Source organism: Geotrypetes seraphini, chromosome 8, assembly GCF_902459505.1.
Source record: "Geotrypetes seraphini chromosome 8, aGeoSer1.1, whole genome shotgun sequence".
Lineage (NCBI taxonomy): Eukaryota > Metazoa > Chordata > Amphibia > Gymnophiona > Dermophiidae > Geotrypetes > Geotrypetes seraphini.
The window spans coordinates 99182527-99205499 of NC_047091.1; the positions used below are offsets into that span (position 1 = coordinate 99182527).

The window sequence follows — 22973 nt, forward strand, 5'->3', positions numbered from 1 at the left end:
ATGGGGTGGGGCTGGCGGCAGGGCCACGTGTCCTCCTTTTTTCTTTTACTTACAAAATTTGGTAACCCTACGTTCACCAAGAATTACAATCAGCTTCACTCTCTGCTCCAAAATGGCCCAACGCCAGTTCAACAAACACAGGCAACTCTGTTCTCATAAGCTATATTTCCTGAACAGCAAAATTTAAGATCAGATGACCCACTGTTTGCGTGACAGATGTTTGTAATAACAAAATCCTGTTCCAATTTATGCTACTTCATTTGGTTTACTGAGGAATCATCATTTACATCTTGTTTCCGCTTTTAAATGCAACCATCAGATATAATTGAGTAAAAATTGGTGAAATGCAGTAAAAGGTTTTGTCAACTTTACTTGTAAAGAAGTACAAGAACATTTTGTTACGTTTACTCAAGTATAGTAACTAGTTACTTTTACTTAGACACAAGATGCAGTGTCATGTAGTAATTATGAGGAAAAATGCTTGGTGAACATGGCTCTAAGTTTGTATACTGCTTATGATCTTGTTCTTCTAGCTGGGTGCTTGAAGTAAGCAATATGAGAATATATTAAGAGAGTAAAGAATATTGGATAAAACTTGGCCAAAATAGATCAGGGACATTTTCTGTAGAACAGGGGTACCATTCCTCAGGACACAACTAGCTAATTAGAAGTTTCATAGTGAATCTGCTTGCATTCTATGCAGATCTATCTCATGCATATTCATTGTGAGTATCCTGACCACTGGACTGGGTTGAGACCCCCCTGCTACAGAGTACAGGCGGTAAGGTGAAGGGGAGGTGGACGGGGATAGAGTGGACTCTGAGGTGGGGAGAGAGCAACTGGGAAGACTGCGTATGCACACCAGAACAGGAGACCATGAATTGCTGACTGACTGCTGTGATGGGCTGCACTTTGTACGGGAAATGCGGGGACAAGCCTTCCTGATCTTAGAAATGAGTAGCTAAACCTTTAGGGTAATGGTGTTAAAGTACAAACAGGCCAGGATGGTGAAAAGGAAGAGAGGTTCCCCCCCCACCCCTTATTTATTAACAGCACATGATCCGGGCATTCTAGTAGAGGTGGTAGCAACAGCCCCCTCCCCACCACCAAATGATCACTTGAAAAATATATATGTTGAGTTTATATGGTTCCTTGAATATTGATCTATGTCTGGCAGTCTCACATTAGAGAGGTTTGTTTCTTTTTCCTAAAATATAAAACTGTCTCTGTAGTGATCTCAATCTTTATGATGCCTGAGCACTCAACATTTGGTAGAAAATTGTTATATTCCTGATTTTTTTTTTTTTTTTTTTTTTATAAGTAAGGGTAATCGGTTAACTGAGGGCCAGATGCACAGAGCTCCAATAACTCAGTGGAAAACACAGAGTTGGGAACGAATTTCTTTTTTCCAGAGATAATCGGCACACATAATATGCAAATTATATGCACGCTATTTCTACTGAGTACCACAGTGAAAGGGGGAAAAACTATGCCTAGCATAAGAACATAGGCAGTGCCTCTGCTGTGTCAGACTAGAAGTCCATTGTGCCCAGCAGTCCGCTCACGCAGTGGCCCATCAGGTCCAGGACCTGTATAGTAATCCTCTATCTATACCCTTCTATCCCCTTTTCCTTCAGGAAATCATCCAATCCCTTCTTGAACCCCAATACAGTACTCTGTCCTATCAAACCCCTAAGCGCATTCCAGGTGTCCACCACCCTCTGGGTGAAGAAGAACCTCCTAGCATTGGTTCTGAATCTGTCCCCTCTTAATTTTTCCGAATGCCCTCTCGTTCTTGTAGTTTTTGAAAGTTTGAAGAATCTGTCCCTCTCCACTTTCTCCATGCCCTTCATGATCTTGTAAGTTTCTATCATGTCCCCTCTAAGTCTCCGCTTTGCCAGGTAAAAGAGCCCCAGTTTCTCTAATCTTTCAGCATATGAAAGGTTTTCCATACTTTTTATCAATCGCGTTGCTCTTTTCTGAACCCTCTCGAGTAACGCCATATCCTTCTTGAGGTACGGCGACCAATATTGGACGCAGTACTCCAGATGCGGACGCACCATCGCCCGATACAATGGTAGGATAACCCCTTTTGTTCTGGCTGTAATACCTTTCTTGATAATACCTAGCATTCTATTCACCTTCTTTGAGGCCGCTGCGCACTGTGCCGACGGCTTCATTGTCTTGTCCACTATTACCCCCAAGTCCTTTTCTAGGGTACTTTCACCCATACCAGCCCTCCCATCGTATAGCTGTACTTCGGGTTTCTGTTTGCTACATGCAAGACTTTACATTTCTCTACATTAAATTTCATCTGCCATCTTGTCGCCCACTCTCCTAATTTGTTCAGGTCCCTTTGTAAGTCTTCACAGTCTTCTTTTGTCCCAAATCCACTGAATAGTTTGGTGTCATTTGCGAATTTTATTACTTCGCACTTCGTCCCTGTTTCTAGATTGTTTATAAATACATTGAACAGCAGCGGTCCGAGTACCAACCCCTGCGGAACACCATTCGTGACACTCCTCCAGTCAGAGTAGTGGCCCTTCACTCCTATCCTTTGCTTCCTACCCCAGCATTTGTGCACAAGAGCTGATTGTTAGGTAGAGCTCTATTACGCAGGCCCAGCACAGTGCAAGGAGCTCTGGTAAGCAGCAAACAGGACACCAAGAAAATAAAAAAACATCCAACCACATCCAAAGCTTCTCTTACTGCAGCAAGTTCGGAAGTCTTGAGTTTTAGTATGATTTGGACACAGCTGTTATACATGTTTTGTGTGCATGTGTGTGTCAGAACACATTTGTTAGATTAGGTTAGGTAAAATGTGATTTATGTTGCGTGCACACACACTTTTGTAGGGTAGACTCTATTCCTTATATATGGTGGCTAAAGTTGCATATTCAACTTAATTATTTAAGAAGCAGATAATTGGCCATAACAAGCAATTATTGACAATAATTAATAGGCACAAAAACAGCTCCTGCCAAAGCTACAAACATCTCCAGCCTGCCAGAAAAGTTTACATGGTAAGATGTGGGCATTCCCTACTGTGTAATGTAATGTAATGTAATTTATTTCTTATATACCGCTACATCCGTTAGGTTCTAAGCAGTTTACAGAAAGTTTACATTAAGATTATAAATAAGACAGGTACTTAAAAAATTTCCCTTACTGTCCCGAAGGCTCACAATCTAACTAAAGTACCTGGAGGGAAATAAAGAAGTGAAAGGTAGAAATAAAAGAAAAAATAAAATAAACATTTTAATAATACAGCATTGATCTAAATACTTTGGAAAGTAGAAGAGAGGAGAGAAAGGAATAGATGCAGATGGGGGAACCGTTGAACTATAGAGCTCTGGAGAAATTTAAATGATAAAAATAGATCAAAACAAGGACAAAAGGCAAAACAGTAGATAAGATTACATTTTAATACTAAAGAGCTCCTTGTAATTCATTTGCAAAGATTCTCGGTGGCTGCCACTGCAATTGATGGAAGCCCCCCTCCCCCTCCCGAAACGTTTTGAGCATCAGAGACTGAGCTAACTTGCAAAAAGAGCCTAAAGCATGGCAAACTTTTGAGCATCAATGCCTGAGTAACCCAACTATTTTCTTTCTCTGATTGACGGACTATTTTTTTCTAAGAGTGAGGCAGTTTTGGAAGGTAATTTTAGCATGGGGGCTGGAAAAGTGTTTTCTTTATAATGTGTTGATTATGTGACGGTTGCACTGTCTGCGGTGATCAAACATTTAATCACAAAGTCCCCGGGTTAAGAACGAGTTCCGTTTTTTAAACTGTTTTAAGTTGAATTTGTATGTAACTCAGATCCTGTGTGGAGAATGACACAGGGACAGATTTGTCACCATCCCATCCCCGTGAGTTTTCTCGCTTTCGCTGTCCCTGCCTTAGTTCTGTAAACTCTGCCTTAACTACACAAGCCTCGAAAACTTATGGTTTTAAAGTGTTTGAGGCCTGTGCAGATGAGGATAGAGCTTGTGGGAATGGGGCAGGGACAGGAAAAGAACTGGCAAGGACAGGAAGGGAAAATGAGTTTCCGCGGGGATGGGGAAAAATTTGTCCCCATGTCATTCTCTACTGTACAGTACACAGTCTATAAAAACATTAAACATTAAAGAAACAGTCCTCAAAACAATGTACTGTAGTTTAAATAGAAAGAAAAGATAGGAGGTTTACACTTACTTTTGTTCTTCATCCGTCCCATTGTTTCCTCTCCACCACAACATGCAATATTTTTCCCTCTCATCTTTCTTTCCACATGCATCACGCCACTCTCACCACCATGTCCAATATTTTTCTCCCTCCCTATGCCCAACAATTTACCTCTTTCTTCATTTCCCCATGTGCACTCTCTCTTTCCCTCTCACTCAGACACCCATATCCAACAATTCTTCCTTTCTATTCCCTCCCCACCTCAGCATCTTTCCCTCATTTCCTCAATTCTTCCATCCTATGTCCAAAGTTCATGTTCCCCTCCTTCCCTTCTGTGTCTCAGGTTCATGTTCCCCCTTCTTTCCTTCCATCCTTTGTCCGAAGTTTGTGCTCCCTCCCTCCCTTCCTTCAATGTCCCAACGCAACCCTGCTTCTCCCTTCCTGTACCAACAAGCCCCTTCTTCCTCCCTTCCTGTCCAAATGTGACCCTCCTCCTCCCTTCTGTGTCCCAACGCATCCCTCATCTTTCCCTCCATTCTGCATCTCAAATTTGTGTCTCCCATGGATGTTTACCTCCTCTGGCCAGTTCCCTCTTCCCATTACATTTCTCTTTGCAAAGCCATGGCCAACCCGGCAGCCTGACCTTCGTGCCTCTCACGGGTTTTTACCTCTGCTGGCCGGCTCTCTCCTCCCAGTGGAACTTCTCTTTGCAAAGCCAAGGCCGCTGTTTCCAGCATGAGGCTCGCAGCTGACCCGGAAACCTTCCTTCACATCAGAGGGAAGGCTTCTGGTTCAGCCGTGAGCCTTGTGGTGGAATCAGCGGCTGCAGCTTCACAAAGAGAAGTGCCAGTGGGAGGAGAGAGCCAGCCAGAGGAGATAAACACCCTCGGGAGGCATGAATTTGAGACTCATAATGGAGGAAAGACGATGAGAGGCGCATTGGGACATGGAAAGGAGGAGGAGGGGCGCGTTGGGACAAGAAGGGAGGAAGAAGGGGCGTCTTGACACAGGAAGTGTGAGGCAGAACCCCAGTTTGTAAGTACAAGTTTGATATAAGTCAGGCGTTCTTAAACCGGGGACTGCCTGTACATACATTTGTAGGTAGGGCCAGCCCAAGCATATGTGACACCCTAAGTCAGGGGTAGGCAATTCTGGTCCTCGAGAGCCGGAGCCAGGTCAGGTTTTCAGGATCTTCACCATGAATATGTATAAGATGGATTTGCATGCACTGCCTCCTTGAGATGCCAATCTATCTCATGCATATTTATTGTGGAGATCCTGAAAACCTGACCTGACTCTGGCTCTCGAGGACTGGAATTGCCTACCCCTGCCCTAAGTGAATCTTCAGCCACTCATACCCAGCATTTCCTTACTTCACCTCCCTCTTGCTTTCAGCATCTATATCTTTCCTTACTCCCTGCCCCAATGTAGGGTGGTTTCCCTTCCCTTTCTGGAGTGGCATTGTCATGACAGTCAGTATGCCTATGGAAGACATTAGTCGGCACAGGACTTTGAACATCCATGCATGCTCAAAGCCTGCTGGGTCCACATGTTCTGAAATTGGCATATTGACTGATGCGTCTGTGCTGACCCCTCCCTCCCTTAGTGGTTGGGCTGGCCCTGGTTGTAGACAAAATTTTTTAAACATTTCTAGTTTTTATAAAATATTTTTTTTGTGCTTTCTCTTTCAGCTGTCGAAGCAGTAACAGGAAGGGCCTCGTGGTGGGAACACCTTCCCCAACCCTCTCCCGTCCCCTGTCACCCCTGTCTGTGCCAACAGGTAAGAGATCCGTGGATGGTCTGCCTTACCTCTGCTAACAATCACGTTTGATTTTTATTTATGCATTTATTGTGACTTATTGATCACCTCCAACAAAATCTCAACATATTTCACAAGACAACACACAATTTCACAACATAAATAACAACATACAAATAAAATTCCACAGCACCATTAAAATACAAGTATTATTTATGCTGTGACATCATTAAAAATTGCAAATGAGTCCCATGATATACAACAGCAGCCACACCATCCATAACCCCACTAATCGCACAAAACAGATGCACCTAATACAAAATCTCACCATACACCACCACCCAAGTGCCATCTGCCATAATCAAGATTTTACAGAGGTTCAGAAAGGCAGACAAACTGGCTTTTTGTTGAATCACATCTGGCAATTTATTCCACCACAGTGGTCCTATGACAAAAGACACTGTCTTGTATCTCACTGTAAGCGTAGCAGCTTATTAGGATGTGCAGCAAATTTTCCTTCCTGAATGAGGATTGCAAACAGGCTGAAAAAAAGACCACCCTTTCACTCAAATATTTGAGTGCTAGAGTGTCTTAAAATCTAACATTGGAATTATAAAAACTCCATGATAAACTGCATGCAATTAATGCAACATTTCAAAAGTAGGGAAACATAGCATTTTAAACTTCCTGAAAGGTTATAGACAGCTGGCAGTGGCCCAGAGAAGGGCTATCAAAACATAGCACATGTCTTCATAAGAAGCTGTGTAAGATGAGACTTCAAGATTTTAACTATGTGTACCCAAGAGGGGAGACGGGAGATATAAATATTATCTACAAGAAGCAAGCAGTTCTCGGAGGAAGACAGGTTCATGATAGGAGGTTTGCGCCAGAAGACGTATGAGGAGAGACTGGAAGCCCTGAATATGTATACCCCTAGAGGAAAGGAGGGACAGGGGAGATATGATTCAGACGTTCAGGTACTTGAAAGGTATTAACGAAGAACAAAATCTTTTCCAGAGAAAGGAAAATGGTAAAACCAGAGGACATAATTTGAGGTTGAAGGGTGATAGATTCAAGAGCAATGTTAGGAAATTCTACTTTACGGAGAGGGTGGTGGATGCCTGGAATGCGCTCCCGAGAGAGGTGGTGGAGAGGAAAACGGTGACAGAGTTCAAAGAAGCGTAGGATGAACATAGAGGATCTAGAATCAGAAAATAATAGTAAATATTGAAGGACTAAGGCCAGTACTGGGCAGACTTGCACAGTATATGGCCTTTGGTTGAAGATGGGCTGGGGAGGGCTACAATGGCTGGGAGGGTGTAGATGGGCTGGAGTGAGCTTTAACGGAGACTTCAGCAGTTGGAACCCAAGCAAAGTACCGGGTAGAGCTTTGGATTCTTGCCCATAAATAGCTAAGAAGAAAATAATAAAAGAAATTTAAATTGAATCAGGTTGGGCAGATTGGATGGACCACTCGGGTCTTTATCTGCCGTCTTCTACTTTGTTACTATGTTAGACTTGATGCTCCAAGTAGGCAGGAGTTATGTTGGAAAATTATTTCTTTATGCAATGAATAGAAGGTATATGAAACAACGTCCCCAGGGTATGAGAGGGGGTGGAGGAGATTATTACAGTAAGAGAATTCAAAGGAGTCTTTAATAAGTAGAGAGGTTCCCTAGTTACACAGAAGTGAAACAAAAAGCCAGATATTTTATGGCAAAATGAAGCCCAATTTGAGCAGATGAGATGAATCTTCCTTGTTATCGTATGTTAGGTTTCTGTGTCTCAGCAAAACCTACCCTACATCAGTATTTTCCAGTTTCTTCAATCCAGGTATCACCTAGATTGAAAAATTTTCAACTCAGTACCCCTGAGCAACATACATAACAAATTAAAGTCATTGAAATTAGCATAAAGACCAAGGCATACTTGGCATGATCTGTTATATTTCAGTCTCATATAAACTTGCCCCTTGTCAGGTGGTGTGTCATTCTTACTAGAGAATGACACAGGGACAAATTTGTCCCCGTTCCCGCAGGAACTCAATTTCCCCATGCCATCCCTGTGAGTTTTGTTGCTGTCCCTGCCCCTGTCCCATTCCTGTAAGCTCTGCCTTAACCTCACAAGCCTCGAACACTTATGATTTTAAAGTGTTTGAGGCTTGTGCAGATGAAGATCGAGCTTGCAGGAAAGGAAAGGAACTCACGGGAACGGGATGGGAAAATGAGTTTCTGTGGGGACAGGGAAAAACGTGTCCCCATGTCATTCTCTAATTCTTATAAACTGAGTGAAAATGAACAATGACACTTAGAAAGGGCCTATTTATAAGAACAGACCTCCACAAAAATTGCCATTTGTGACCAATAGTTTAATTTTTTTCTCTGGGAAAATTAAATATGAAATCTGGTATCAGCCACTTTGCCCTTCTCTCTCTCACTCACACATCCCACTTGCCTTCAACCGCTCTGCCCTTCCCATTTACTCACGCATCCCACCTGCCCTTCTCTCTCTCACTCAAACATCCCACTTGCCTTCAACCGCTCTGCCCTTCTCACTCACTCATGCATCCCACCTGCCCTTCTCTCTTTCTCTCTCACTCACACATCCTACCTGCCCTCAGCCACTCTGCCCTTCTCTCTCTCACTGATACATCCCACTTAGCTTCAGCCACTCTGCCCTTCTCACACATCCCACCTTCCTTCACTGTGCCACCCTCTCTCAAACATGCATCCCACCTGCCCTTGGCCACTCTGCTCTTCTTTCTCTCTCACTCACGCATCCCACCTGCTCTCGGCCACTCTGCTCTTCTCTCTCACTCACGCATCCCACCTGCCCTCGGCCACTCTGCTTTTCTCTCTCTCTCACGCATCCCACCTGCCCTCGGCCACTCTGCTCTTCTTTCTCTCTCACTCACGCATCCCACCTGCTCTCGGCCACTCTGCTCTTCTCTCTCACTCACGCATCCCACCTGCCCTCGGCCACTCTGCTCTTCTCTCTCTCTCTCACGCATCCCACCTGGCCTCGGTCACTCTGCTCTTCTCTCTCTCTCACTCACGCATCCCACCTGCCCTCGGCCACTCTGCTCTTCTCTCTCTCTCTCATGCATCCCACCTGCCCTCGGCCACTCTGCTCTTCTCTCTCTCTCTCACTCACGCAATTCTTCTGTTTCAAGCTAGTTTAATTCTTCTGCTAACTAGTATTTTTGTAATCTCCCCCTTTGTTTCCTTATTTTCTTTAGTGTTGTGGATATTTTTTTTTGTTGCTTCCCTACTAGATGATTTTCCAATAATTGATTGGAATTGTATTTACCTCAGTAAGGAACCTTTTCTGTATTAAGAATTGTCTTGAGAAATATTCTGTAAATTAAATTTTAAAAAATGTTACCAGACTTGACAGACTGTGTTTCAGTGATAAAATGCCTTCCTCAGGAGTCACAAGATCTATCCAAGACTGTGTCTGACTTGTGCATGGTCAAATATTGTCAATGAATTGATATGTGTTGAGCAAAAAGGCAGAACAATCTGCAGTCACTTCAAGGGTTAACAAACAAGTCGGACACAGTGTTGGCTAGATCTTGTGACCCCTGAGGCAGGCGTTTATTGCCAAAACTCAAATCTGTGTCAAGTTTGGCAACATTTTTGTGTGCACTGCAAATCTTTCCTGTATGAAATTGAACAGGACAGTCTTTTTCTATTTTATTGATTTCATAGTAACATATAGTAACATAGTAGATGATGGCAGATAAAGACCCGAATGGTCCATCCAGTCTGCCCAACCTGATTCAATTTAAATTTTTTAATTTTTTTCTTCTTAGCTATTTCTGGGCAAGAATCCAAAGCTCTACCCGATACCGTGCTTGGGTTCCAACTGCCAAAATCTCCATTAAAACCTACTCCATCCCATCTAAACCCTCCCAGCCCATCCTCCCCCAAACAGCCATATACAGACACAGACCGTGCAAGTCTGCCCAGTTACTGGCCTTAGTTCAATATTATTTTCTGATTCTAGATCCTCTGTGTTCATCCCACGCTTCTTTGAACTCAGTCACCGTTTTCCTCTCCACCACCTCTCTCGGGAGCACATTCCAGGCATCTACCACCCTCTCCGTAAAGTAGAATTTCCTAACATTGCTCTTGAATCTACCACCCCTCAACCTCAAATTATGTCCTCTGGTTTTACCATTTTCCTTTCTCTGGAAAAAAAAATTTTTTATCATTTGCTTTTTTGATCTGTTAATAAATACCATTTTATATATGTTTGTTCATCTCTGTAATTTGGTGGAATTTAATTGATCCCTGCTCTCTTCTCTGAGACCTATATACATTCATAGGGGGGGTTTCCTTTTATTACCCACCTGCACACCCCCACCTAGTCACCAGTGCTCACACCTCCAACTAAATGTGGACCAACTGCATGATTCTTCTCCTATGCACATAGGTCAATGGTGTGTACATAACTGAAGTACAGTATTGTGCCATCCGATATGTACACAGATATTTGCTTATTCCTCACCTCCCTCAAATACAGAAACACACTCCATTGAGATTTCAGTGGGTGATATCTAATAAACTCTCATTAGGAATGAAATTACTGAAATGAATATGTTTGTAATGTTTGCAAAGTAGTTTTGAAAGAGTTTGTTATTGCTCTGGCATGTTTTTGGTGTTTAGTTTTTGTTTTTTTACTGTGATGATGTTATGCTCATTTGCTCAATAAACAAATTTATGTTAAAAATGGAAATATCTTTTTCTGTCTCCTATTTTTGGGTTTGTTCCAAAGCTGGAAGCAGCCCTTTGGACAGTCCACGAAATTTCTCAGCCAGTGCCTCCATCAGTTTTCCCTTCGCGCGCAGGTAGGTGTAAATCTTTCCACCGTACTTTAGCACACAGAGGGAGGAGGGAAAATTTTTCAGCCCCGATTTGTACTGGATAATTGCTTAACGATCAAAGTAAAATCTTTTGAAAATTACCTAATTGTTTTGGGACAGCGTAGTGTTTTAAACAGTGTACAATATTCAGAATCGGAGCAGTAATATCCTTCATTCTAAACTGTGTTCTCCTCTTAATTCTACTTCTGTTTTTCTTTCCCTGTCCCAATAGCCACGGCCCTCGGACTGACAGGTAATAATTATAGAGCAAATGTTTACCTGAGCAAGACTGACCTAATGTGGGGGAGGGTAATTCATTCATGAAGGAGTTGCTTCCTTTGTGGTGCATATGATAAAAAAGTTTGTTACTGTTCTCCATTGCAGTGCTGCACTGCTACTGCCAGTTTGTGTCTCCCCCTCAACAGCTGTTTCCTCTTTCAGTGTTGGTAAGTTGCATATTGGAAGGCCCTGTGCACATGAAAGCAAACGGTTCTTTCATCTTTGCAGTTAAGCAGAAAGCTTAAGTTACCCTTGTTACTGGTGAACATATTTCAACTTCTTAGTGTCCTTGCCAGACCAATCGAGAACCTGTGGGTTATGTCCATTGCCCAGCAGACTCTTACCGTCAATTTTGTTGGCACTTTACACTACTGTTTTAGCAGCATAAGTGTATCTCATGAGGTCCACACTGTATATAATGTTCTCTTTGGCTTGTCTTCCTGACAGCCATAAAGGACGCTAGAATTGTCATCACTGCTGGAAATCACCATGTCCCTGTTGGGGCTGAAGTTGAAGCAGTTAATTTTATCGGAATTATCAAGCGGAAGTTGTGCAGCACTTTATCTGTCGGCTTCTGGCAGGGCGAGGGCGGAGAGAGGAGATGGAGGAAAAGGAGGCCTAAAGCAAACACACAAGGGGCTGAGGCAAGACACACTGGTAGTAACCAGGAAGGCCTAGGAGCAGGAGGGCGCAGTTACATGAAGCCTGCTTGAGGAAGGAGGAATGGAACAAGCGGACCCGACAGGTGCCCCGGGAGGCGGGGAAGCTGTGGGGGTCTGAGTGGCCAGTGCTTCTATGCTAAGGACCAGGATTCATGTTAATCTGAAGGTCTCTTTTTCATTGCCTCTGCCTTGTTAGTATCGCAGCAGGGAAAGGAAAAACAGGTGCATTTTCTTGGTCTCTTACAAGGAGCTTTTATCAGTTGGAATAGGAACATCCCAGATGATCACAACCTTCTCATTCTCCATAATGCTATTAAGATCATAATCCCAATGATGTTGCATTTGCAAAGTTTCTAATGATGAGATGGGCTATTTTCGTACTTGTTCCTTTCTGTATGGAAATTTTCTCCCATCAAAACTTTGCAGCCACCTGGGAGCACTGATCGACAAGTCAATGAAGCCATCTGCACAATGTGCAGCGGCAGCGAAAAGGGTGAACAGAATGCTAGGAATGATTAAGAAGGGGATCACGAACAAATCCGAGAGGGTTATCATGCCGCTGTACCGGGCTATGGTACACCCTCACCTGGAATACTGTGTCCGGCACTGGTCGCCATACATGAAGAAGGACATGGTACTACTCGAAAGGGTCCAGAGAAGAGCGACTAAAATGGTTAAGGGGTTGGAGGAGTTGCCGTACAGTGAGAGATTAGAGAAGCTGGGCCTGTTCTCCCTTGAAAAGAGGAGACTGAGAGGAGACATGATCGAAAATTCAAGATAATGAAGGGATTAGACTTAGTAGATAAAGACAGGTTGTTCACCCTCTCCAAGGTAGAGAGAATGAGAGGGCACTCTCTGAAGTTAAAAGGGGATAGATTCCGTATCAACGTAAGGAAGTTCTTCTTCACCCAGAGAGTGGTGGAGAACTGGAATGCTCTCCCGGAGTCTGTTATAAGGGAAAACACGCTCCAGGGATTCAAGACAAGGTTGGACAAGTTCCTGCTGAACCGGAACGAACGCAGGTAGGGCTGGTCTCAGTTAGGGCACAGGTCTTTGACCTGGGGACCGCCGCGTGAGCAGACTGCTGGGCACGATGGACCACTGGTCTGACCCAGCAGCAGCAATTCTTATGTTCTTATTTGTCTCCAACTATCTTACAAAATTTTTCAAAGTAAGAATTGCTACAGATTCTTTTTGCATGAGCAGACTTACAAAATCTGTATGTCTAATTTTACCAACTCTCAGCATCTTGTATGTACCCCTCTCATCCTTAGGTAGCAGTTCAGGAACTATACACAAATGGTTAAGGAGAATTGAAGTAACATTTTGCTTCCCACACATTACATTCTATGAACTCCAGAATTAAGCTCCCTCCAGCACAAAGAATGCACTATAGCAAGCTTTAACAGGAAATTTCAGGTTACATCTATCCATATGGAGCAGGGATAAACCTCTTATCAAAGAGGTGTCTCATTCTTTCCTTACTGGCAAAGATGTATATAATTTAACTTGAGATGCAGCGAAGTCTTAGGAGTCCTCAATGTTTATTCCGCACAAAGTGACAGACAGCTGGAGGGAGGAAGACTCTGCCATTATGGTCTTCATACACCTATCCTCTCTCTGTGCTCACTTTATTAATGGGGGAGACAGGAACATGAATGGGTAAGAGAGGTCTGGTGCAGGGTCCGCCACACATGCACATTAAAATGTTCCCAGCAACCTCAATCAACCAAAAGAAAGAGATTAGGAGAATCCATTGCAATCCCATCAAAAAGTTTTTCCTTAATTTTCATCTGCCAGTCACATAAACCCCTCAAAAATAGGCACCACTCACATGCAAGTGGCTGTTGAGGAAGTGAACCTTCCATCAGATAAAGGGTCCAAGTGAAGACCACCTGTCTTTTTAAAAATCTTTTATTTATTCACAACCAGGCCCTCCTTAAAGAAGCTCCTCCTCACTTTAAGCTGCTATTAACTCTGTGAGCCTTAGAAACATGGGAGCCAGAGCTCAGAGCTCCTACCCTCTTTTCCACTATAGGAACTAGAAATGTGCGGGGCACACTCTACACCTTCCTCCTATTCTAATCACAAATTAGAACATTAGGTTGAGGACAGTACGAGACAGACTCTATCATCATCATCATCAAAGCCTGTCATCACAGCAACTGCTGGCCACCACTGGGCCCCATCCCTTTCCATCTATCAGCCTACCAGCTTTGGCTTCTTACCACCCCCCACCCCCCCTATGTCCCAACAGTTCTACTCTCCCCCCTCCCAATCCATTCACCCAGCATTGCTTCTCAAAGGTGTTTCTCTTCAACAGGTCACTGGCAATGGTTCCCACATGCTGCTGGTTATTGACCCAGAAACACGTCAGAGGGGAAGTGCCCAGGTCAGCCGCCAGCAGCATGTAGGAACAACTTCCAGAGGCCTATTAAAGAGAGCAAGAGAGAATTAAGGACAAGGAAGCTGGCCGATACACTCCCACGGGAGTCCCAGAGGAACTACTTCCATCCCCACAAGTCTGGAGGCGATCCCCATGGGATCTCCACAGACTGGGGGGGGGGGATTCCTGTGGGATTCCCGACAGCCCTTTTCCTGTGTAGCTCTCAAGTACAGATGCTTGGGTTTGTGCCATCCTACCAGCAAGTGGAGATGGCTGATAGGATGGCACAAACCCAAGTGTCTGGACTGCTCTGGAAGGCTCAAGTAAAGAAAATTGGTATTATTTCTTGTTCTTAATATCAGCTCAAAATAAGGTGGAAAAAATGCTGATGTAATTTCAGAAATCCAGATTCAAATGATTAATATAATAAATTATTGTCCACTACTACAGTATATTGCTGAATATTTATGATTATAAATACGTATGTGAAAGGGTGGCATCAGAAGACAAAAATGAGAGGAACTGTAAAAGTCATGGGATTTCACACTTAGAAAAACATTATCTTCCTTAAATTGTGGTTGGACCTAACATTAATGTACCAACCCCTCTAAGACAGCATATGTTTTTTATGAATTTTAAATATGTAAATTAAAAATCAGAATCCCAATACAGTATAATCTCGTTATAATGGACTTCAAGGGACCTGGAAAAACGGTCCATTATATCCAGAGTCTGTTATATCCAAAGTTGCATTTTTTAAAAACTTTATTTAGGGCAACTTGTACAATCAATGAACAACAGCCATATCAGCAACATCAAGAGCAAAACTCAGCAAAACATTGGTATGGTACAAAATCATTGCAAATCAAAACACTGTACTGGAAAGAAAAATACTCTGTCATTCTTTTCTGGGCTGCATTTTGATGCTATATCACTGGCATGCCACGTGCCTTGTAGGCGGACCCTGCATGTCCATTATAGCCGAATGAAACTACAGCTAAAAGTGGCTCTGGGGACCAAATTGTTTGTCTGTTATATCCAAAAGTCTGTTATATGCGAGTCCGCTATATCCAATGATTTTCTGTATGTTTATAATGGCGCTCGGCTGGGACCAGTGGACCTCATCTGTTATAAGCGAGTCTGTTATAACGAGATTATACTGTAAATAAAAAGATTCTGTAAAGGCAACAGAGACAACTTATCTGAATTGATCTTGCAGTTTTGATGTAGAATGACAGCATCCAATACCCACACACTAATGTTAGTTCTGTACACAGTGCATAAGGAAAAATCTTCTCCCTTACAAAGTCATGTGACCTTTTTACTGTCGCTCTCACTTTTGTCTTTTGATGCAATCCTTTCTTTTATGTTTATATTTATAAATGTTCAGTGATATAGTAGTAGACACTAATTTATTGTATTAATCTTTTGAATTTGGATTTTTGAAACCATACCAGAATTTTTTGCTTTATTTTGGGTTGATATTTTGATTGATTTAGTGGAAATACCTCCTCACCCTGTTTTTCTACTGAGGGGGGGGGGGGGGTTTCCCCTAAGGTTTGACAACTCTCCTACCAGAGATGTTTAGTTCTCAGAGTTGTGTTTAAAGAACAGCTTCCAGTTTCATTCTTTTTGCATTTGCAGGTTATTTTAGACTCCATATTAAAGCATAAGCATATTCTGCCCTTAGAGTTATAGTATTTAGCCAGGGATTTTGGAGTCCACCCCATACTGGGAACTGCTTTGTTAAATCCAACAGATTCTAGACTGGTCTGGTGATGATGCTAAGGAAGGAGAAATTAGGCTGAATAGTTTTGGGTGGTCTGTCTCATGCTACAAATTCGGATCTTAGCGCTGATAAAAATATCCCTGTTTGCTGTTTACCTGTTGACTTGGGCAACTTGAAGCTTCCTAGAGGTTTCATTCCTCATCTATCAATCACAATGGCAAGATCTTCCAAGTTGTACCTGTCACAGTCTTCTTGCAGGCAGTCATAGGTGTGCTGTTTAATTGCCTCTGTTGTTGGAAGTACCTGTATATTGTTACCTCTATTGTTAGAAGTAGCTTAATTGTGTTGTTAACTGTAATCTGACTATAGAAGGTATCTATAATCCTTTACTGTTGCTTTTGTTTGGCTGGCCTTGATTTTGTGGCTGTAAAGTAGCACTGTTCCAACAATGATATGCAAGCTGTTGAGATTATTGACCAAGTAAGTGTAAGAGATTTGGTTTAGAGAATGATATGGGGATAAATTTGTCCCCGTCCCTGCAGGAACTCAATTTCACCGTCCCATCCCCTCGAGTTTTGTTGCTGTCCCTGTCCCCATTCCTGTAATCTTTGCCTTAACCGCCCAAGCTTCGAACACTTATGATTTTAAAGGGTTTGAAGCTTGTGCAGATGAGGACAGAGCTTGTAGGAATGGGAAAAGAAAAGAACTTGACGGGAGGTGAAAATGAGTCCCCGCGGAGACAGGGAAACTTTGTCCCTGTGTCAATCTCTAATTTGTTTCAAAGCCATTTTGATATAGTTAATGCTATAGGTGGATTGCTGCAGACCCTAGAGCCTAGAGTAGACTTGGAAAACCTGTCCCTGTGTTGTATTTCTAATTCCTTTGCTGAATTTTACTGTAATGTACACCATTTGCTTTAGGAAGTTAAATGTAACCTTGAACCTTGATTCAAGCTGTCATTCTGAATTGGCCTATTTTTAGTTTTTATTCAATAGGCAGAATTGTAGGCTTACTTAGCACTGGTGCAACATGGGGCAAGGGCAGCAGTTTCAAAATCAGGTGCATTCCCCGTTTTAAAATTGCAGGCCTATGAATTGAGATGATTCTAGCTCTGACCTAGTTTTGATTAGAAGCTGAACTAAAGGAGAGAGAGGAGGGGAATGAAATGTTCTGAATCAAAAACCTGTTAAAGTTCAACAAATGTCCTGCAGAAGCAGCATTGTTTGGTGCCAAAGAAACCATGGCTGTCCGTCTTTTTCTCCTGTTCTTATTTGTGGGTGTCTCTCTCTTTCTCTTTCTGTGTTAGATTCCTATTTTGTGCCTTTCTCTCTGCTTTGTGTACTCTATTTCCAGGGTCATATGGGGGGGAGGGGGACTGTGTAAATTGGTGGTACAGAATTTTCTGCTGTCATGTAGCTGAGAAAACGACTTTTGAAATGGCTCTTCAAGTTGGTGGTGAATGCGTACTGCTGTGTACTATTGACGCTACGCCCATGCCTCTCTTGCCTTACCAACTAGAAGGAAATGAATGCATTTCCAGAGTTTTTGAATACCCTGGATTCTTCAGTTTAATGGCACAGATTAATCCTATCGCTGCCTTTCTCAACACGAGGCTCATTACGAAGGGAGTGTGGTTCCAAAACCTGTTCTCTGGACCCTGCAGCCAGTCAAGGTACTCAGGATGTCCACAATGAATATCCATAAGATCAACTTACATACATTGGAGACCCAATATATGTTAAGTAGCTTTATTTCTATTTATTGTAGAGATCCTAAAAACCAACAGACTGGAAGGGGTTGGGGGGGGTCAGGTCTCCAGGTCAAGTTTGGGAAGCCATGCATTATAGCTGGCATTGAAATGGGAATAAGAGAGGAGAACCTTTGGCCCTGATTCTACAAACCTTGCCTTAGTGCGCCTATATTGTAGGCGTGCAGCCGCGTGGTTATCAATCAACTATTAGGTACGCGTTGTAGAATCGGTCCTATAGTTTTGTACAAGCACCTTAAATGTAGGCCAGCATTTTAAAGACCTACATTTAAAGAGCCAGTCTCGTACCTACAGAGACATATAACAATGTGTACGGACGCTTAAGGCAACTTCCGGAGCAAACCATGCCTCCGCCTTCCTTACGTATCTGTATGGATCACTATGCACCTCCATAGGCATGAGACCTTCACCTTTAACATGGCGCATCTAATTTTTTCAGAAAACATGTGCTGATTGGTCAGTTAGGCAGTGGTAGCATGCATGCCGCTGCCTAACTTTAGCGCGCTTTATACAGAATCGGGACCTTTCTATCTGGTAAGGCTGCATATTTAAAAAAGAAAAAAAGGAATTTTTGGAACACATTCATGCTCTTCTCTGTGCATGTTGAGGGTGGGCACAGGATGCTTGGGAATCTATGATGATGTGGTCTGTTTTTTTTGTTTTTTTTAGGGCTGATGGCCGGAGATGGTCACTGGCCTCCTTGCCATCCTCTGGCTATGGAACAAACACACCCAGCTCCACACTTTCGGTAACTTTGGGCTTTTAGATTTTATTTTTCTAATCTAAAGAGTCAGCCCACTCTCTGTCTTCTGGTACATACACAGAAAAAAGCAGATCTCTCTTTAATGTAACATTTTTCTCTAAAGGATAGGTAATACTGGCTTATTCTTCTTTCATGTTTTCTTTATTTAAAAGATTTCTATACCTTCTTCCTGGGCTGGCCTTAATAGGAGAATACCCAAAGAGATGCACAATAATATGCAATCAGCTAAATGGACACAAGTAGCAAAATATATTATATAAACATTACCTAAGATGGACAGAAATAATGTGGGGCATTTAAATTGTTCCAAACAAAACTTCAAACCTGAATGTTTAAGCAGCAGCATCTAAGGGGAAAACGAACATTCAACAGTCACCTTTTGGTAATTTTTCCACAATTCAGGGGCTGCTACAGGGAAAATTTGAGCTCTTATTGTAACTCTTCTTAATAGACTTAAATGTAGGAACAGGTGGCATATATTTTTGATTAGAGCAAAGATATATAAATGAGTACAACCCAGCTGTCATTATAGATATAAAGGGCCACTGCATCTCTGTAATCTGAAAGGCTGTAAAGCTTGGAATAAATACATAGGTTCTCTAAGGGAGAGGAAGGGACTGTAGATAACAAGGATGGGAAGACTGGATATGCCAATCAAAATCTTAATTTGTGACTACTGTAGTGTAACGGAAAGCAAAGTAGCACACAAGACAGGTCTGGTTGACCCAAATCCAGTTTAAATAATACATAAACTCCAGGTGGCTTAAAATGTGCATTGATTGTTACAATAGCCTTGGTGGGACATGTCTGAGAGTTTAAAATGAGTATAACCTCTTAACATATATAACTTTGAAAAAAAGATATTGCAAATCACCCCCCTAATGTTCCAAATTTCCCTTTTGAATCCACAGAGATACGTAAATCTTTTGCAGTTTTCTGTTAAAGAAACCACAGTCATGCCTATATCAAACTTATCATGGCAAGGCACCTCTTCCCTTCTACCCAATTGCCATGATCTCTATTTTATACAAATTACAAGAATGTTTTAAATAATATCTGCATACGTTTAATCTGTTTAAAAAGCCAATGCATGAAACTGCCTCCCTGCATAAATTAAACAGAAGAAGGGATAGTGAAGAACTTTGTAGTTTCCCAAAAACCTAATAAATGGGGATTCTTGGCTCAAAACGATACCTTGTGATTAGACAGATGAGGCCCTCCAATGGCTTCAGGTATTAGAGATTAGACCTTCAAATGACTCATCTGTAATACATATATCAGGTAATGGCAAATTGTGTCAACCTTGAAATAGTTTTGTGAACTTAAATTGCTTGAACGGGACTCTGACATGGAACCACGTTTCGCTAGGCTGTTTCAAGGAGATGCCCCTCAGCCAAGCAGAATGCAAGAAGTATGTTGGGGCCACATCCCATAATAAGCAAATGAAAAGAAAAGGAGAAAAAATGGACAAGATGATGAATGTTCGTTAAAATGAAGAAGAAATACTGGGGTATATTAGAAGATCTTCTTTAAAATGTTCTGTTTACATAAGTAAATGAGGATGTAGTTGTTGGTCATCTGTAATACAACCACACAAGCAGCAAAACTAGACTACCAGCTCTCCAATTTACTGATAACGACTCCAGACTACAAATCGTTCAGCAAAGAAATAAAAATCATCCTATTCAAGAAATCCTTGAAAACAAACTTAACACCGCTAGACTCATCCCAATTCTCTGAAGCAACTGGAAATGGCCAGATAACTTCTTTTGTAATCCGCCTTGAACCGCAAGGTATTGGCGGAATAGAAATCACTAATGTAATGTAATGTCTGCAGCCCAGTATCTCTTCAAGAGTACTTGAATGGTCAACTGAATTGAAAGCCAACATATGGAGCAAAATTAGCAACATAAACTAGTGAGCAGTCATTACTGTTCCTGTACTAGGACCAGGGTGGAAGGCCTGTCTGATGATGTACCAAAATATCATTGACCTCAAAAATTTTAAAAAAAATTGATACTGAAGATTATGACCCACTCTAAATTTGTAGCTACAAAAGGATATTTGCTATTTATTTATACATTTTTAACCACTCTTCCAACCAGGGTTGTAAGAGCTATATCAGGACCACATTTCTATAGCAAATGGGGTAACAGAATGGTGAAGCTTTTTTCTGATAAACCATTAATGATATTCCTTAAAATCTCTGGGGCTTTATCTGAAAGTTCCTTCAACATGCTATTGCTCTTTATGTGTAGCAAGCTTTAATTTACCTGTTATATTACTCTTGAGTTTCAGTAAACATTTCTGTTTAAAACAAAAAAAGTTCCTTCAACAGCTTTGAAGGGCAAGGGTCCAGCAAATAAGTGATTTGAATGTTAGTTCATTTCTCATCTCCATATTTGTAAAGCAAGCCAGCCAACATCAAGAGAGATTGCGTGTCTGGTTTGGAAAACAGTGCCTCAAAAACATTTTTGAGTTTTTCTCCTACTTTTCTAAGAGGAACCCCTTCCCTCAATTATCCTTTTCTAAAAGAAGCTTGGGGTTCAGGATAGGTGAATAGTTCCATATTTTGCTGTCCCCCCCCCCCCCTCAGGATAATGTGGAATCCTTCCAGGTGAGCTCTGTGGCTTGCATCTCTCCTCCTCACGTTTTTTTTCTCTCTCTCTCTTTCTCGCTCTCTAAAACCCCCCCCCCCCTACTTTGCAGTCCTCCTCATCCTCCCAGGAGCGGCTGCACCAACTACCCTATCAGCCCACACCAGACGAGCTTCACTTCCTGTCCGAACACTTCTGTGGCACAGAGAACATCACGGATGAGGAGGGAGGCCGACACTCACCTTGCTTGCGCCCACGATCTCGGAGTCTCAGGTGGGTAGGAATGCAGCAAGGGATTGTTGCATAAAGGAATATCTGTTTATTAAGGGATTAGCTCCTGGTCCTTTCTGCAACATTTGCACACATTCTTATTGTTTGACCTAGCTAAGTCATAGGAGAAACTGGAGGAAGAGGTGGTTTTTCAGTTTAGGTGAATTTCTTTAATTCTCTTTTTTTTTTGGCCATAATCTCTTCATATAGCCAGAAACTAATAACATTATTACTTGAAATCCACCAAATTGGTCAGGAGCTGTATGAGTGTGAGGGGGTTTGCTATTTAAGGGTGGTGGTTTTGTTTTGTTTCTTTCCCCCCCTCCACCACAGTAAAGGAGAAAATAAAAAGTTGCAGATTTTTTCCTGAAATTACACACTGGCTAGATGGGGAAAATTTTTACATCTAGCTTGTCTGTAGGTAGTTGCCATTTATGCAGTTCAACAAAAAATGAACGCTTGTCCAGTGTAGCTTCTGCTCTGGTTTTGCATTCACCACACAGGCATTGAAGTTCTGCTGACTGCCACATCTTTCTGGATCCCAAAGGGTCCTTCCTTCCCCCAGTAATTTTTTTTTTTTTTTTATCTTTATTCCTTTTTATTTCTCTCAACAAGTGTACAATATTATTACAATTAATTCACATAACTCACTTGACATTCTTAAACAATATTATTATACATGTTTTAATTCCCCCCCACCCACCTCCCATCCCTTCCCATATCAATAAAATAATCTATCCAAACATATACATACTTAGACATCCCTCTTCCATAATACAATTAATCATACATTAACCTATCCCTCCCCCCACCCTTTCTTCCTCAAACTCTTTTTTCATTTTATTATATACATTAATGCACAACAAATATATCTCATCATATTACATATATCCCCTAATATTTCATAACAACATATTTCCAATAATTTTACCCCCTTTCCTTTTCTAGTCATACATATATACCATGTTTCTAATCAGTTGAAATATACCGCTATTTAATTAGATTATCCTATCCCCCCACCCCCCATTTCTACAAATTATCCCCTAAGGAAAAAGAATAAACCTTAATCATTATAATATTCAATTAATGGCCTCCACACCTCCTGAAACCTTTTAAAATGCCCCCTCTGTACTGCAAGAAATCTTTCCATCTTATACATATGGCATACTTCCCCCAGTAATTTCATAAAAGGGTCAAGGATGCACAGTGTGTCCAAACCACTGGCATGAATGCAATGAAACGTTAATGTTTTGTCACTCTCTCTCTCTCTTTTTAATCTGCTCACTCTCCAGTCCTGGACGAACCTCAGGAACTTTTGATAACGAAATTGTTATGATGAATCACATCTACAAAGAGCGATTCCCCAAGGTAAGGCATGTGGTAGAGGAGGCAAGCAGCCCAACTTATCTCTGAAGTTCTTAGCACCAGAAAGACTGTGTTACAAGGGCACAGCTTAATTGCACAGAGGTGCTTTCACGATCCCTAGAGCTATCTGAGGAATATTCTGCAGGTCGGCTCCTCTTTTCACCTCTACCCTTTCTCTTCTCTGACCCTAGTGAGTTGCATCTGTGGTCTGACCCTTCCACTGGGCGAATGGAAAAAAAAATGTTTCCCAATCAGTTGACAAGAATAAATGTTTATGAGAGTACTAGGAAATCTGAAATGTAGTATTATATTTATAGACTCTTCTTAAAGCTCAGCTGAAAGTAGTTTACATTATAAATAACA

General features: G+C 41.9%; 1 protein-coding gene across 6 annotated transcripts in view; it reads left to right on the forward strand.

Annotated features, from left to right (window-relative positions):
- Positions 1–22973, forward strand: part of MAST3 (microtubule associated serine/threonine kinase 3) — a 254908-nt gene that overhangs the window by 119330 nt on the left and 112605 nt on the right. For 5 of the 6 annotated variants that reach the window (XM_033954928.1, XM_033954927.1, XM_033954930.1 and 2 more), the window contains 6 exons: positions 5857–5945; positions 10704–10776; positions 11024–11044; positions 18285–18363; positions 21088–21248; positions 22538–22613. In XM_033954928.1, the coding sequence (XP_033810819.1) occupies positions 5857–5945; positions 10704–10776; positions 11024–11044; positions 18285–18363; positions 21088–21248; positions 22538–22613 (499 nt within the window). Of the gene's footprint in view, positions 1–5856; positions 5946–6797; positions 6913–10703; positions 10777–11023; positions 11045–18284; positions 18364–21087; positions 21249–22537; positions 22614–22973 lie in introns of those variants that run through there. The other variant, XM_033954932.1, reaches the window with a different exon arrangement.